General features: G+C 39.6%; 3 protein-coding genes and 1 pseudogene across 3 annotated transcripts in view; all 4 read left to right on the top strand.

Moving 5' to 3' along the window:
• The first annotated feature begins 255 nt into the window (after positions 1-255).
• On the top strand, positions 256-1594 carry LOC149035535 (uncharacterized; annotated as a pseudogene).
• LOC149035532 (uncharacterized) overlaps positions 1522-12738 on the top strand; it is a 12271-nt gene continuing 1054 nt past the window's right edge. The window contains exons 1-4 of the mRNA XM_089191300.1: positions 1522-2031; positions 2971-3042; positions 4152-4244; positions 12690-12738. The exon at positions 12690-12738 is cut by the window's right edge and continues 164 nt beyond it. Of these exons, the coding sequence (XP_089047426.1) occupies positions 1522-2031; positions 2971-3042; positions 4152-4244; positions 12690-12738 (724 nt within the window). The remainder of the gene's footprint in view (positions 2032-2970; positions 3043-4151; positions 4245-12689) is intronic.
• LOC149035534 (uncharacterized) lies at positions 4338-6552 on the top strand. The gene has a single exon (XM_089192438.1). It carries the CDS (start codon positions 4338-4340, stop codon positions 6540-6542), a length of 2205 nt encoding a protein of 734 aa, XP_089048564.1. The 3' UTR covers positions 6543-6552.
• Positions 8838-10437, top strand: LOC149035533 (uncharacterized). Its single transcript, XM_089192437.1, has 3 exons — positions 8838-9054; positions 9763-10309; positions 10421-10437. The coding sequence occupies exons 1-3, from the start codon at positions 8962-8964 to the stop codon at positions 10435-10437; spliced, it is 657 nt and encodes a 218-aa protein (XP_089048563.1). The 5' UTR covers positions 8838-8961.

Raw genomic sequence — 12738 nt, 5'->3', positions numbered from 1 at the left:
GCAGAAAGTTTAGCCTGTTGTTTTTTGTGTTTCCTTGTTTTTTGAAGTGAAGAAGTGTGGAGTGATTTTGTTGAGTTACTTCATCATGCAGATATTTAGATGTGGTTTCCTTTGTTTTGCAGGCAAGAAAGGTACCAAACGTAATGCATGTGACGATCCTTCAAACGTCAAGAAACAAGCGAAGGTAGATTTGTATCATTTTGTAACAACAAAATTACAAGCTTTATATGCATGACTTTGGAAGGTATGACATTTATACCGAAGTAGCATTTATTTGTATTTACATGTATTTAGCCGTTCATGGAAAGTGATTTAGTGACTTGTATGCTCTTAAGTTTAAGGGAGACTTTCATATTGTCAGGAGTCAAATGTCTTCATAAAAAATGATACATTTCAAAAAGCAGAGTACTGTAAACCAGTGTGCATTGAAAATGTCTGTAGTCTCACTATTTAATTTTCGTTGCAGTCCCTGGAGGACAACTGCACAGATACTGTCTTGTATAGTACTCCTTCAAGAGTGGCCAGGAACATCCCATTCCGAAAACGCCTCATGGAAATTCCAAACAAAAAAGACGCCATATGTTTGTACCCGAGAAAGCACAAGAGATCAGCTGGAGGTGGAGTATCGGCCTTTAACCGTGGACGCAACGTTTGATTTTCGTCCATACAATGTCACACCGACCTCATACCAGCATCTCATAGTTCTTCGCAATGAAGATAGTAAACACCCAACAATGATTGGCCCAGTGCTTCTACACGAAAAGAAGACACAATCCACGTATTCGCTCTTTGGTGGAACCCTCAAGTCTCTTGAACCAGAATTGAAGAATCTAATGGCTTTCGGGACAGATGATGAAAAGGCGTTAGTGGGAGGTTTTAACGAAACCTTCGAAAGAGCTACTTGTCTGCCTTACGAAATCCACCTTTGCAAAAATATAGACACGAAGCTTCTGTCTATGGACATTAAAGGAGAGAGTAAGCAGAGTGTAATGGATGATATTTTAGGAAGAAAGATAGGCAGCGTTTTTGAGAGTAGACTGTCAGATGCAGGAAGTGCAGAAAATTTTTTTGGCCTGTTTGAAAGTCTGAAGGAAGAGTGGTCATCGCTCCACTCAAATGGAAGCCTTCCACTCTTGGTTTGGCTCGAAAAACACGAAGAATTCATACGCAGCTTTATTAGTCCCATCCGTCAGAGAGCTGGCCTCGGTTTCCCACCAGACAAATTCACAACCAATCGATCTGAATGCACAAACAGTGTCCTTCAGGACTGCGTGAATGCGGAACTGCCAGAATTGACGAATACACCCTAGTAAAGACCCTCGAGAAATTACTGAAGAGCCAGGAGCAAGAACTGGAGTTGGCTGTATTGGACAAAGGAGAGTAAAAACTTCATCCAGAGTTCCGCCACCTAGTTGTCACAGGCGACAAATGGGTCAATATGACAAAGACCAGAGAAAAGAAGCCCTCTCGCGCGTTCACCACATTGATCTTGAAGAACCTTCTCCTAACAGCGTAGCCTCTATGAACAAAAAGTTAGTGGAAGGAGAGTCTGCTGTTTTCCAGCAGATTCTTTCTACTGGGAGAGACCGGATTACCCCAGACATTTCAAAGCTCATTATGCACAAAGGAGAACTATTGTTAAAGGAAGGAAAAGTAACAGAGTTACCAGCAGCCTCAGCATATGACACCCTCATCATTCCCTCAAAATCAAAGCCTACGAAGCCACATATCATTGTCGTGTACCCTAACGGGAAAGTAGAGTGTCAGGACTGCCAAGGGTTCCCCGAGTCCTATTTGTGTGCTCATGCTGTCGTTGCGTCACTAAAAAGAGGAACCCTTGAGGCATATTTGAAGTGGCTGGTGGCTAACAAGCGTAAGACTGGTGGGCTTAACTACAGCAAAGCCATCACCTTTGGAATGCCAGCTGGAAGAGGCAGGAAGGGAGAACCACAGCCAAGAAGCAGACGCGGCAAACAAACAACCAGTATGGTGGTCCCACGAAACCCCTCGCCATCCGCGCCAAGTATTGGGGCAAATGAATGTTAAACTACCGGGATGTTGCACAATTACAGGACATTTGGAGATCGGTCTTTTCAGGCAGCACCATACTTATCGAACAGACTTCCTCATGAAATTAGAATGATTAAGTGTTTGCATAAATTTAAAAAAGCTATTAAAACGTTTCTGTTTAATGAAGCTTTTTGTAATCATTAACTCAGATATATTACATTAAAACAATTTATTCTTATTTATTTTTAGCTACCATTACTATTGTAAATTTTATTTAGATATATAAGGTTTTTAATTTTTATTCAGTGTAAAGCACTATTGATCTGTACATGTAAATAGGGCTATACAACTAATAAATTATTATTACTATTATTATTATTAATTACATGAGTTTTTTCCGCATCGTGCCTGCCAAGTGGCGCCACTCATCAAGCACAGCTGAGTCAATTGTATCCAGCTGTGTATAATCCACCAGGCTTCCCTTTCCATGGAGGACGTTTTCGTCCATACGCGTTAACTTTTCAAGCTCACACACCACATTTTCCACACTCCTCGTTTTCCACACTCCGCGTTTTCCACACTCCGCGTTTTCCACACTCCGCGTTTTCCACACTCCGCGTTTTCCACACTCCGCGTTTTCCACACTCCGCGTTTTCCACACTCCGCGTTTTCCACACTCCGCATTTTTCCACACTCCTCTTCAACAAAAAAAGGCCAATAAACACCCAATTCCGCCTGTAATCTTTTACATTAAAAATGTTTTACTTTGGTTATCACACTTGAAATTGAATAGTCGTGCTCGTTTGGTTCTGGAATCTCTTCATTCGTGATAGTTCAGGAATCTTTTCATCCGTTTTAAATTGGGAATCTTTTCATTCATGTCTCGAAGAGAACTTTCAAGCAATAAATGGTTTCTTTTTCTAGTCGATTAATAACCGAATGTCATATTGTGTGTTTCAGATACGAGGGCGCCGTCACCTGGTGTTTGCTTCAGATAAACAGCTGGAACTGCTCCAACAGTCTAAGACGTGGTACAGGGAACAATTTTGGGACCCCTTCTGTTTTTAATATATATTAATGACTTACCACATTGTCTGACATATTCGGAACCCAGAATGTACGCAGATGATACCAGCCTGACGCTTGCTAGTACTGACTTTGATCATATAAATTATTGCCTTAATTACGACCTGAGTAATGTGTACGAATGGCTGAATGCTAACAAGCTTACCCTAAATATGACAAAAACTGAGTTTATGCTTATTGCATCAAGGCAGAAGTTATTACAATTTACGGAAAGTCCTTCTCTTACTATAAACGAAGTCGCAATAGAACAAGTAACCTCCGCCAAGTCCCTTGGAGTTTATGTCGATCAAAATATCAACTGGGAGTGTCATATTGAAAACATCTCTAAGAAGATAGCTTGTGCCATTGGTGCAATTAAACGAATTCGGCACCTCACTCCATTTAATGTTCTAATTAAAGTTTATAATAGCCTTGTTCAACCACATTTTGATTATTGTAATGTAGTGTGGGGAAACTGTAACAAGGGCCTTTCTGAAAAACTGCAAAGGCTTCAAAATCGGGCAGCTCGCATCCTAATGTCTGCGAGCTATGATAGTAATTTAGATGATTTGTTCCGGGCACTAGAGTGGCAAAGACTCTACTATCAAAGATTGGAACAAAAATCTATCTTAATGTATAAAACTTTACATGGTATGACACCAGATTATCTGAGATCAAGATTTGTATATCGTGACAATATAAGTGCTTATCGTTTAAGGAATACGGAAAACAAATTAGTTCTTCCACAACCTCGAACTGATTATCTCAAGAGAAGTTTTTTGTATAGCGGAGCTCACTTGTGGAACGACTTACCCTTAGACCTAAGACAAGCGTCTTCACTGACCGATTTCAAATCTAAATTAAGTCGCCACAGTTTAAAGTAATATCTTAATTTTAAGTAAATTTTAGACACGGCCTCCATGAAAAGCAGATTTTTTATTTGTTTCTTTTATTTGAATTGTTATTATTAGATTTTATTATAGTTAGGAAGATAGATATACCTTTATAGATAATTAACAACTGATGGAAATACCGTGTATAAATAAAGTTATCTTATCTTTATCTATCTTATCTCTTACATAGACGGAACTTTTAAACTTTGCCGCCAGCCGCTTACTCAGCTCCTGACCCTGAACGTCTTTGTAAAGAACGACGATCACGTGAAGCAGGTGATACATTTTATCTTTAACATCCGATGCAGATACAACAACATTACTCCAAACAGCCTGAAACTACGAACCTGTATGAAAGGTGTTAAGACCATGAAGATTATTCATAATGCCGAGAAGAGACTTCTTCAGGAACGAATAAAACAATGCAACTTTACGATCAGAAAGTACGAGGAGAGCGTAAAAGAACTGAAATCAAGTTTACAATCCAAGGTGTCAACAGAGATAAACAATCAAATCTTAACTCTCTTCGAGAAAACACATTCGTCGCACTTTGAGATGGCAAAGAGCCGCCAGAGGCAAAAGTTTGACCGCCTACTGATTATTAAAGAAGAAATTCGGTCACCGACGACAAACATTGGAGATACCAACATTGATCGGACAAAGTGGGTTATGAATCTCTCTGACCGCCCTCTTTCCGACAGTGAACGCTCGGTTCTCATGAAAGGTCTGAATTTTAGCGTAACTCCATCAAAGATTCCAGTTGATGAGATCGTGGCAGCCACTGAACTGGCCTGTAATCAACTAAAAGAGAAAAGCCAAGCCGAGAGCCTGAGAAATGAAGTAGTTAAAATCGTAAGCAAGAGCAAACCCCTAAGACCAAACATCAGCAGAGCTGAAAGGGAAGCCATTAAGGCTCTGGCGAAAGACGATTCAATTGTAATCTTACTAGCGGACAAAGGGCGCACTACGGTAATCCTAAACAAACAAGATTATCACAACAAGGTGAAGGCTCTCCTAGACGATACCAATACGTATGAAAAATTAACATCTGACCCAACCAGAGCCATCAAAAACAAACTCATTCAAACCTTGAAGGAGTGGCGCAAAGAAGAGAGAATCCCTAATTATCTTTACAATCAACTGTACCCCACAGCAGAGAATGTCCCAAAGTTCTACGGACTACCCAAGATTCACAAGAAAGACGTACCGCTACGGCCAATAGTTTCGAGCATTGGTAGCGTGATGTACGACACTGCCAAGTTCCTTGCTAAGATTATGAAACCTCTTGTTGGCCTCAACAGTCATCACATCGTTAACAGTGAAGACTTTATCAACAAGATTGCAGAACTTGAAGTACCCCCTGGACAGAAACTCGTTTCACACGATGTTTCCTCACTGTTTACCAGCATTCCGATCAATGAAGCCATTCCAGTTGTCAGAGCCAAACTGGGAAATGACCAGAGCTTACCGGACAGATGCCCGTTAGATGTCGCCCAATTATCTGTTCTACTAGAGATGTGCCTCTCGAGCACATACTTCACATTCCAGGGTGAATTCTATAAACAAAAGAAAGGAGCCGCAATGGGGTCTCCAATTTCCCCTGTAGTGGCCAATCTCTACATGGAACAGTTCGAGAGCAGAGCTCTGGACACCGCCCCCACCCCTCCAACTATGTGGTATCGATATGTTGATGACACGATGGCCAAAATTCACGAAAACGCCGTCGATTCCTTCTCAGAACATCTAAACTCCATTGACCAACACATCCAGTTCACTTCGGAACAAGAAAAGGATGGCAGGATTCCTTTCCTTGATACCTGTGTGAGTATTAACCAAGATGGTTCTACCAAGATCTCCGTGTACCGCAAACCTACGCACACGGACCAGTACCTAAACTTCCAGTCAAACCATCATCTACAACACAAAAGAGCTGTGGTTAACACCCTGATGTTGAGAGCTCAGACCTTGGTTACGGAAAACGAGGACAGAACTAGAGAAACACAGCATGTCAAGCAAGCTCTAAAAATGAATAACAATCCAGAATGGATGCTAACAATACCACATCCAAAATCTACAACAGAAGATACCCAAGAGCCTCAAAACGAGAAGAAAATCTATGCATCAACGCCATACATCAAAGGTATCTCGGAACGCCTGCAAAGAGCGTTCAAGTCACACGATGTTACACTTATTCATAAACCCGTCAATTCTTTAAGATCACAATTGGTACGTGTCAAGGACACAACTGTCAATCTCAAGAAATGCGGTACTGTGTACCAGATCCATTGTGAGAAGTGTAACAAGGAGTACGTTGGCGAAACGGCCCGCGCTCTAGAAATCAGAGTGAAAGAACACCAATCAAGAAGTTCATCAGCTGTTCACGAGCATTGTCGCCTAGAGGGCCACTCGGTGGACCCAAATAAGACAAAAGTACTATCAACCGAAGTTAACACCTTCAAACGCAGGATAAAAGAAGCTATTCAAATTAAACTTACGAAACCGGCGTTAAACAGAGACAATGGTTACGAATTAGCAGCTATCTATGACACAATTCTAACCCCCAAGAGGCGTTAAAAAAACCTTTTTAAGAGTGATTGTCAGTAAAAATCAAAGAAATCGTGGCCACGGTCAAAAAATCGATTTCGCTCATACTTTGTCAGTTTGAAGGCCTAGGTAAGTAACTGAAGGATATGAGGTACGTTTTTTGAAATATTCCATATAACGGCAGAAAACCACGAAAAACGGTCACCCTACCGGAAGCTCGGATTTCACCTGGCGGAAACTCGAAATTTTACACTTTCCAGCTTCTCGCTACACAGACGTTTACATAGCTGTGAATCTTTCTTAAGTATAATTGAATACATTGATTCTTCCTTAGTCAAACCATGGGAATTATTTTTATCTCTGCTTATTTGTGAGCGAACTGAGACCCGATTAAGAAGACACACTTTTCTCATTTACGCGAAGGTGTAAAATAATCCAAACTCAGCGACGAAAAAAGCTGACCGGTAGTTCTTCAAATCTTCTGATATTATAACCAAAGACAGTTCAGTCATTGATTTTTAGGTCTATGGTTTTAAATCTTTAGGATCTAGTAGCACTTTTGCATGAACGCCGATCAAAATTCGATAAAATTCCAATTGAGCGCCTTTGAAATCTACAACTCTACATAACAATGCACTATTGAATAAATTAACTCCTCGGCCAAAGTTTGTACATAGAACATGAGGGTTTTACTTTCTTAGCGGTTTGAACCTTTTAAAAATATATATTGATGTTAAATATTGTCTACACAGGTAAAACAAACTATGAAACACCAAAATTACCACGAGCTGAAATTAAATCTCACAGGCTCGCTTCCTAATCTGTGTCACGCACGAAAGACTTCGCTACAATTAGTACAGTAACAAACAGATATTTACATCTCTTAATTTACAATAAGTCTTATTTTGAAATATCTTACTCAACGATGTGCCAGGTTCCCCAGTTAACTTGCTGAAGTAAAAATAAAAGAAAATATCATAATAGCAATTCAAACTGAAATGATAAGAATTGATTTTATTAAGAATGAGAAGCTTTATGCCGTCGATAGCCAATCAGAAGTACCTGTTCTCACGAAAATTGCATCGTTCTTTAAATAAATAAATCGAATTATCTTTATCTGTGAAACATTGCATCTAAAACCAGAGTTTATTGTCGGGGAACTTCATAGAACAGCGATGTCTTGCTCGTTCTTGAATATTGTTGGTGGGATTTGCGGCGCAGACGAACGCACAAGTTCTTCAACTTCCGTCACGCCTCTCACGCTGTGTAACAGGGATATCAAAAATTACAAAAAGTCGTTGAAATTTTCCGGAATTGAAACGGAGGTAGAATTAATTTTGGCGAGATGTGGATGTTTTCAAAAGCCGGCGAATTTATCGGATATGACTATCTGTCCGGTTCATCGTGCCAAGTTAGGTTTAGGTTGGCGAAGGACGGGTAATCTTTGTTCCATCCCGGAAGTTGTTTCTGGTCACTGCAAGGAGCTGAGAAAGGCACCCGCACTGGAAAAAGGAATAAATTTATTCCAATCCATGAAGAAATTTGAGCTTTCAAAACAGCTCGTCCCTGTGGGCTCAGGTAAGCAACCAACTACTTGATGTTCTACCAAACAGAAACTGTCTCCAATGAATTATTTTTAGTCTATTCATTCTGATGACTTGAGATTATATGAAAGAATCATTTGTTTAAACGATGGAGAGAAATAAGTAAGGTTGATGAAGGACATTTCGTTACTTATCTCTTCATTCAGTTGTCCAATCCAATTTTTTTATAACAACCTTTATTTCATGCCTCTCATTTTTTTATGGATTGCGCTTATATTAGTGTGTGCACTGTATAGTGCCCTACCCACTTTGTCGCCAGGTATGTGAGTGAGTGAGCGAGTGAGTGAGTGAGTGAGTGAGTGAGTGCCGGTGTCCGTAAACAAACAGGTCCGCAACGCGTGCACAGCACTACCCACATGTATACAATGAGTTCCTATTTTTTATCAGTATCTCTCAGTTCGTACGCGGGGTGTGATTGGTCAATTTTGCGCGGCCCACTAAACTTTAACTAGTTTCCATTCCCGAGCGCCCGATTGACCTCAGAGACATAATGAATATCTTACTAGCCTCGTTTCACGGTCTGTAACTTACAGTACGCACCTGGAATTCGGTTAGTAGGGGTTAATTTACTTTGTTTAAGACATTTCAATTTCGTTTCGCAAAAAGCCACTTGAAAAAGATATAAACAATAAACAAAAAAAAAGGATAGTCTAATCACAATGCTACTCCCCCCCCTTCTTCTCACCTCTTATCGCGCAGTCAACTTTCGATTGTTATTTTATTCTGTGGGTCGACAAAACTTCAGACTTTTGTGTTTAAAAAATACGCGCCTTTCGGTAATTTCGGAGTTTTGACGGGAGTTTGACTATGTTTTATCTAAAGGAATTTGCGTAAAATGCAGAAAGATGCTTAGTGTGTATAAGGAAAGAGCACCTGAGAAATGCCAGATGACCGCTGAAGTTTCAGAGATCGCCGAAACCTTGAACAAGTTAAACCTGGTGAGTATACGCACATGCTTTATTATATAATATGAAATACCGGTGGCAAGACACTTTCCCAGTTATATCGCTTATCAGAGACCTTATAGTCTTTCTGTCATGTCAGCCCATCTCTAAACGTTTCTTCAGGCCACCTATAAGCATTCATCTTTTCACTTCACAAAGTCATACAAACTCACAATCCAAAATCATTATGACGTCGTTTACGTCTTGATCTATTCCCCACACTTTAAAGTATATTTAAGGTCTTTTTTTTAATTTTTATTTTATTTGCGGGGGGGGGGGGGGGGGGGTGGGAGGCAGGCGAGGGGGCAGGAGAGAGGAGGATGTAGATTGGATGGGTGGCCAACCCTCTCCATTGTGTATCTGCAGAAGTAAGAAAATTAATTTGTACATCAAAACCTAAATACGTTATATTACACTATTTGAAATCTAAAAAAGCATGTGTCGAGGACTGTTAAATTACTTGTCCTATGATTGTGTCCATGGCAGCCGAAATTAGACAGCTCTTAATTAGAATTTCGTTAATTTAAAGTTTAACTGGAAAACTTGGTAATCCAGAGTCGGAAGCAGGGTTCGTGAATGATATAAGGAAGTCATAGGTGTTTTAACACTAACTTTACTAGAAATGTCGAACTGGCCCACGAATCGTGGGCGAATCTTTTGTTCATTGTATATAGAAAATATTTTAACTTTTTCGCACTACAGGTCGATCATGAAGCTGACACTGATATTTCCCTTCCTGTACCGATCACTGATACTGAATGCAAAGAAGGTAGATCTAAACGAGAGAGCCTTTACGTGCCAGACGAAGATTCGCAAGAAAGCGAAGATGACATAAACTATGTGCAAGGTGAATCCCTGAAACAGCTCAATCGCTCTCTACAGCTTCGTGACACCAGCCCAGTCCGCCACGTACTATCAGTACCATGGAATGTAGCTCAAAGCCGTACTAAACGCCGTTATTTGAGAAAAGCTGAACAGTGTGCTTCAGCAGTAATGGAAGTCCTTGCTCCTGAAGATTCGAATTGCTTGTGGAGGGAATTATGTGAGCGCGAAGTGAATCGAAGAACAACTGGCGGGAAAAGTTGTAAGGAAGTGGAGCTTCTTCAAGCGTTTGCCGAGAGTTATTTGAACGCTCAACACTGGAGTACCCGTCGGCAAATACTCTCAATCCTGGCTGACAAGTTGTCTTTCAAAGAGGTGCAAGAATTTATCCCAACCCTGACTCATACTTCCCTCCTTTTTAAATGTCGTAAAAATGACAGTGCACATTATTTATTCTTCGGTGCCCTCTTTGGAAAATTCTTAGTATTTTTCATCGAATATTGTCAAAATTAAACTTTATTTTCTCTATCAATGACAGAATGTAGTGTTGTTTGACAAGCGCAATCAATAAAACATGCAAGTCGTAAAACTCATAGTGTTTTTAATAGTCGCATTGGACAAAACAGAATGAAGAGGATACAAAACTCATTGGAGACAGTTCCTGCTTGGTAGTACATTTTTTAGTTGTTATTTACCTGAGCCCATAGGGACGAGCTATTTTGAAAGGTCAAATATCTTCATGGATTGGAAAAAATATATTCCTATTCCAGTGCGGCTACTTTTCACAGCTCTTACTGAGTGACTCGAAACAACTTCCTGTATGGTGCAAAAATTAATACTTTTGAACATGATGTAATACTCAGTAAGTGACACAGGCATTATCGGAAAAAAAATCCGAGTGCTTCATGGGACAAACATCCTGCATACTGCTAGGATTGGAATGTCATGTGTGGCATACGCGCAATGGAATAAATGTGATGGAATATTTTTAAGCCTGGTGAATAAATGAGAATGATTTATTATTCAGTAAGTGACACAGGCGTACTCGGAAAAAAAGAAATCCGAGTGCTCTCGGCCATCAGGAGTCGAAACTATCGACATCGTGTCAGGTTATGCCTAAGTGACACGATGAGACAGTACGGGTAGTCATCTCCAATAAACTCGTTGGCTTTTAAAAACACGCAATATTGCTAAAATCAATTCTGGTTCAAGTCCGGAGAGTTTTTTAGGACTTCGTGCGATGTTTTATATCCTTGTTACACAGCGTGAGCAGTGTGACGAAAGCTGAGTAAGGGTAGAAATTAGCCATTGGAAGTTACTTAGAAAGAGCGTTCGTCTGCGCCGCAAATCCCACCGACAATATTCAAGAACGAGCAAGACATCGTTGTTATGTATGTCTATTAACTTCGCCAACAACATACTCTGGTTATATGGTTAAGTAGATTTGTTTATTTAGAGAACGATGCAATATTAGCTTTTCGTGGAAACAGTTACTTCCGATTGGTTTTCGACGGCACAAAACTTCTCATACTAAATAAAATCAATTCTAATTGAGCTAGAATTACTATCAAGGTTTTTTTTTTTTTTTCAGCAAGTTAACTGGGAAACCTGGCACATCTTTGAGTAAGATATTTTAAAAATACGACTTATTTAAAATCAACGGATGTAAATATCTGTTTGTTACTGTACTAATTGTAGCTAAGTCGCTCGTGCGTGACGCAGATTAGGAAGCGAGCCTGTGAGATTTAATTTCAGCTCGTGGTAATTTTGGTGTTTCATAGTTTGTTTTACCTGTGTAGACAATATTTAACATTAATATATATTTTTAAAACGCTTCAAACCGCTAAAAAAGCAAAACCCTTATGTTTTATGTACAAACTTTGGCCGAGGAGTTAATTTATTCAATAGTGCTTTGTTATATAGAGTTGTAGATTTCAAAGGCGCTCAATTGGAATTTTATCGAATTTTGATCGGCGTTCATGCAAAAGTGCTACTAGATCCTAAAGATTTAAAACCATAGACCTAAAAATCAATGACTGAGCTGTCTTTGGTTATAATATCAGATGATTTGAAGAACTACCGGTCAGCTTTTTTCGTCGCTGAGTTTGGATTATTTTAAACCTTCGCGTAAATGAGAAAAGTGTGTCTTCTTAATCGGGTCTCAGTTCGCTCACAAATAAGCAGAGATAAAAATAATTCCCATGGTTTGACTAAGGAAGAATCAATGTATTCAATTATACTTAAGAAAGATTCACAGCTATGTAAACGTCTGTGTAGCAAGAAGCTGAAAAGTGTAAAATTTTGAGTTTCCGCTAGGTGAAATCCGAGCTTCCGGTAGGGTGACCGTTTTTCGTGGTTTTCTGCCGTTATATGGAATATTTCAAAAAACTAACCTCATATCCTTCAGTTACTTACCTAGGCCTTCAAACTGACAAAGTATGAGCGCAATCGATTTTTTGACCGTGGCCACGTTTTTTGAATTTTCCTTGATTTTTACTGACATTTACTCTTAAAATTCATCTTTGTAACATTCATATCATTGACTGATGAAGTCCGGTCGAAATACGGACGAAATATTTCATAAGTTTTAACTTTTAGCTCCGAGTTTGGAAAAAAATTTTTTTTTTTTTTAACTTTTATTATGCTTCCGGAGCAGGAAATTAACATTTTTGATTGCATTTTATCTTTGTTTTTATTATGTTATTTTTTGGCGTCCCTTTGAAATAACGGTACGCCCTTGTACTTTTTGGGCGTACCACCCAGTGTTACATAAGTCTTCGTCAAGTAAAACACTATGTCTATGTCAGGTGCCTCTGGTTTTCGTCATAATGGCAGGCAAGAAACGGCGAGATTACA

The sequence above is a fragment of the Pocillopora damicornis genome, chromosome 13, assembly GCF_964200805.1.
Source record: "Pocillopora damicornis chromosome 13, jaPocDami1.2, whole genome shotgun sequence".
In the NCBI taxonomy this organism is placed as follows: domain Eukaryota; kingdom Metazoa; phylum Cnidaria; class Anthozoa; order Scleractinia; family Pocilloporidae; genus Pocillopora; species Pocillopora damicornis.
Note: the sequence above shows the minus strand (reverse complement) of the source record. Positions and strands in the feature narration are given on the sequence as shown.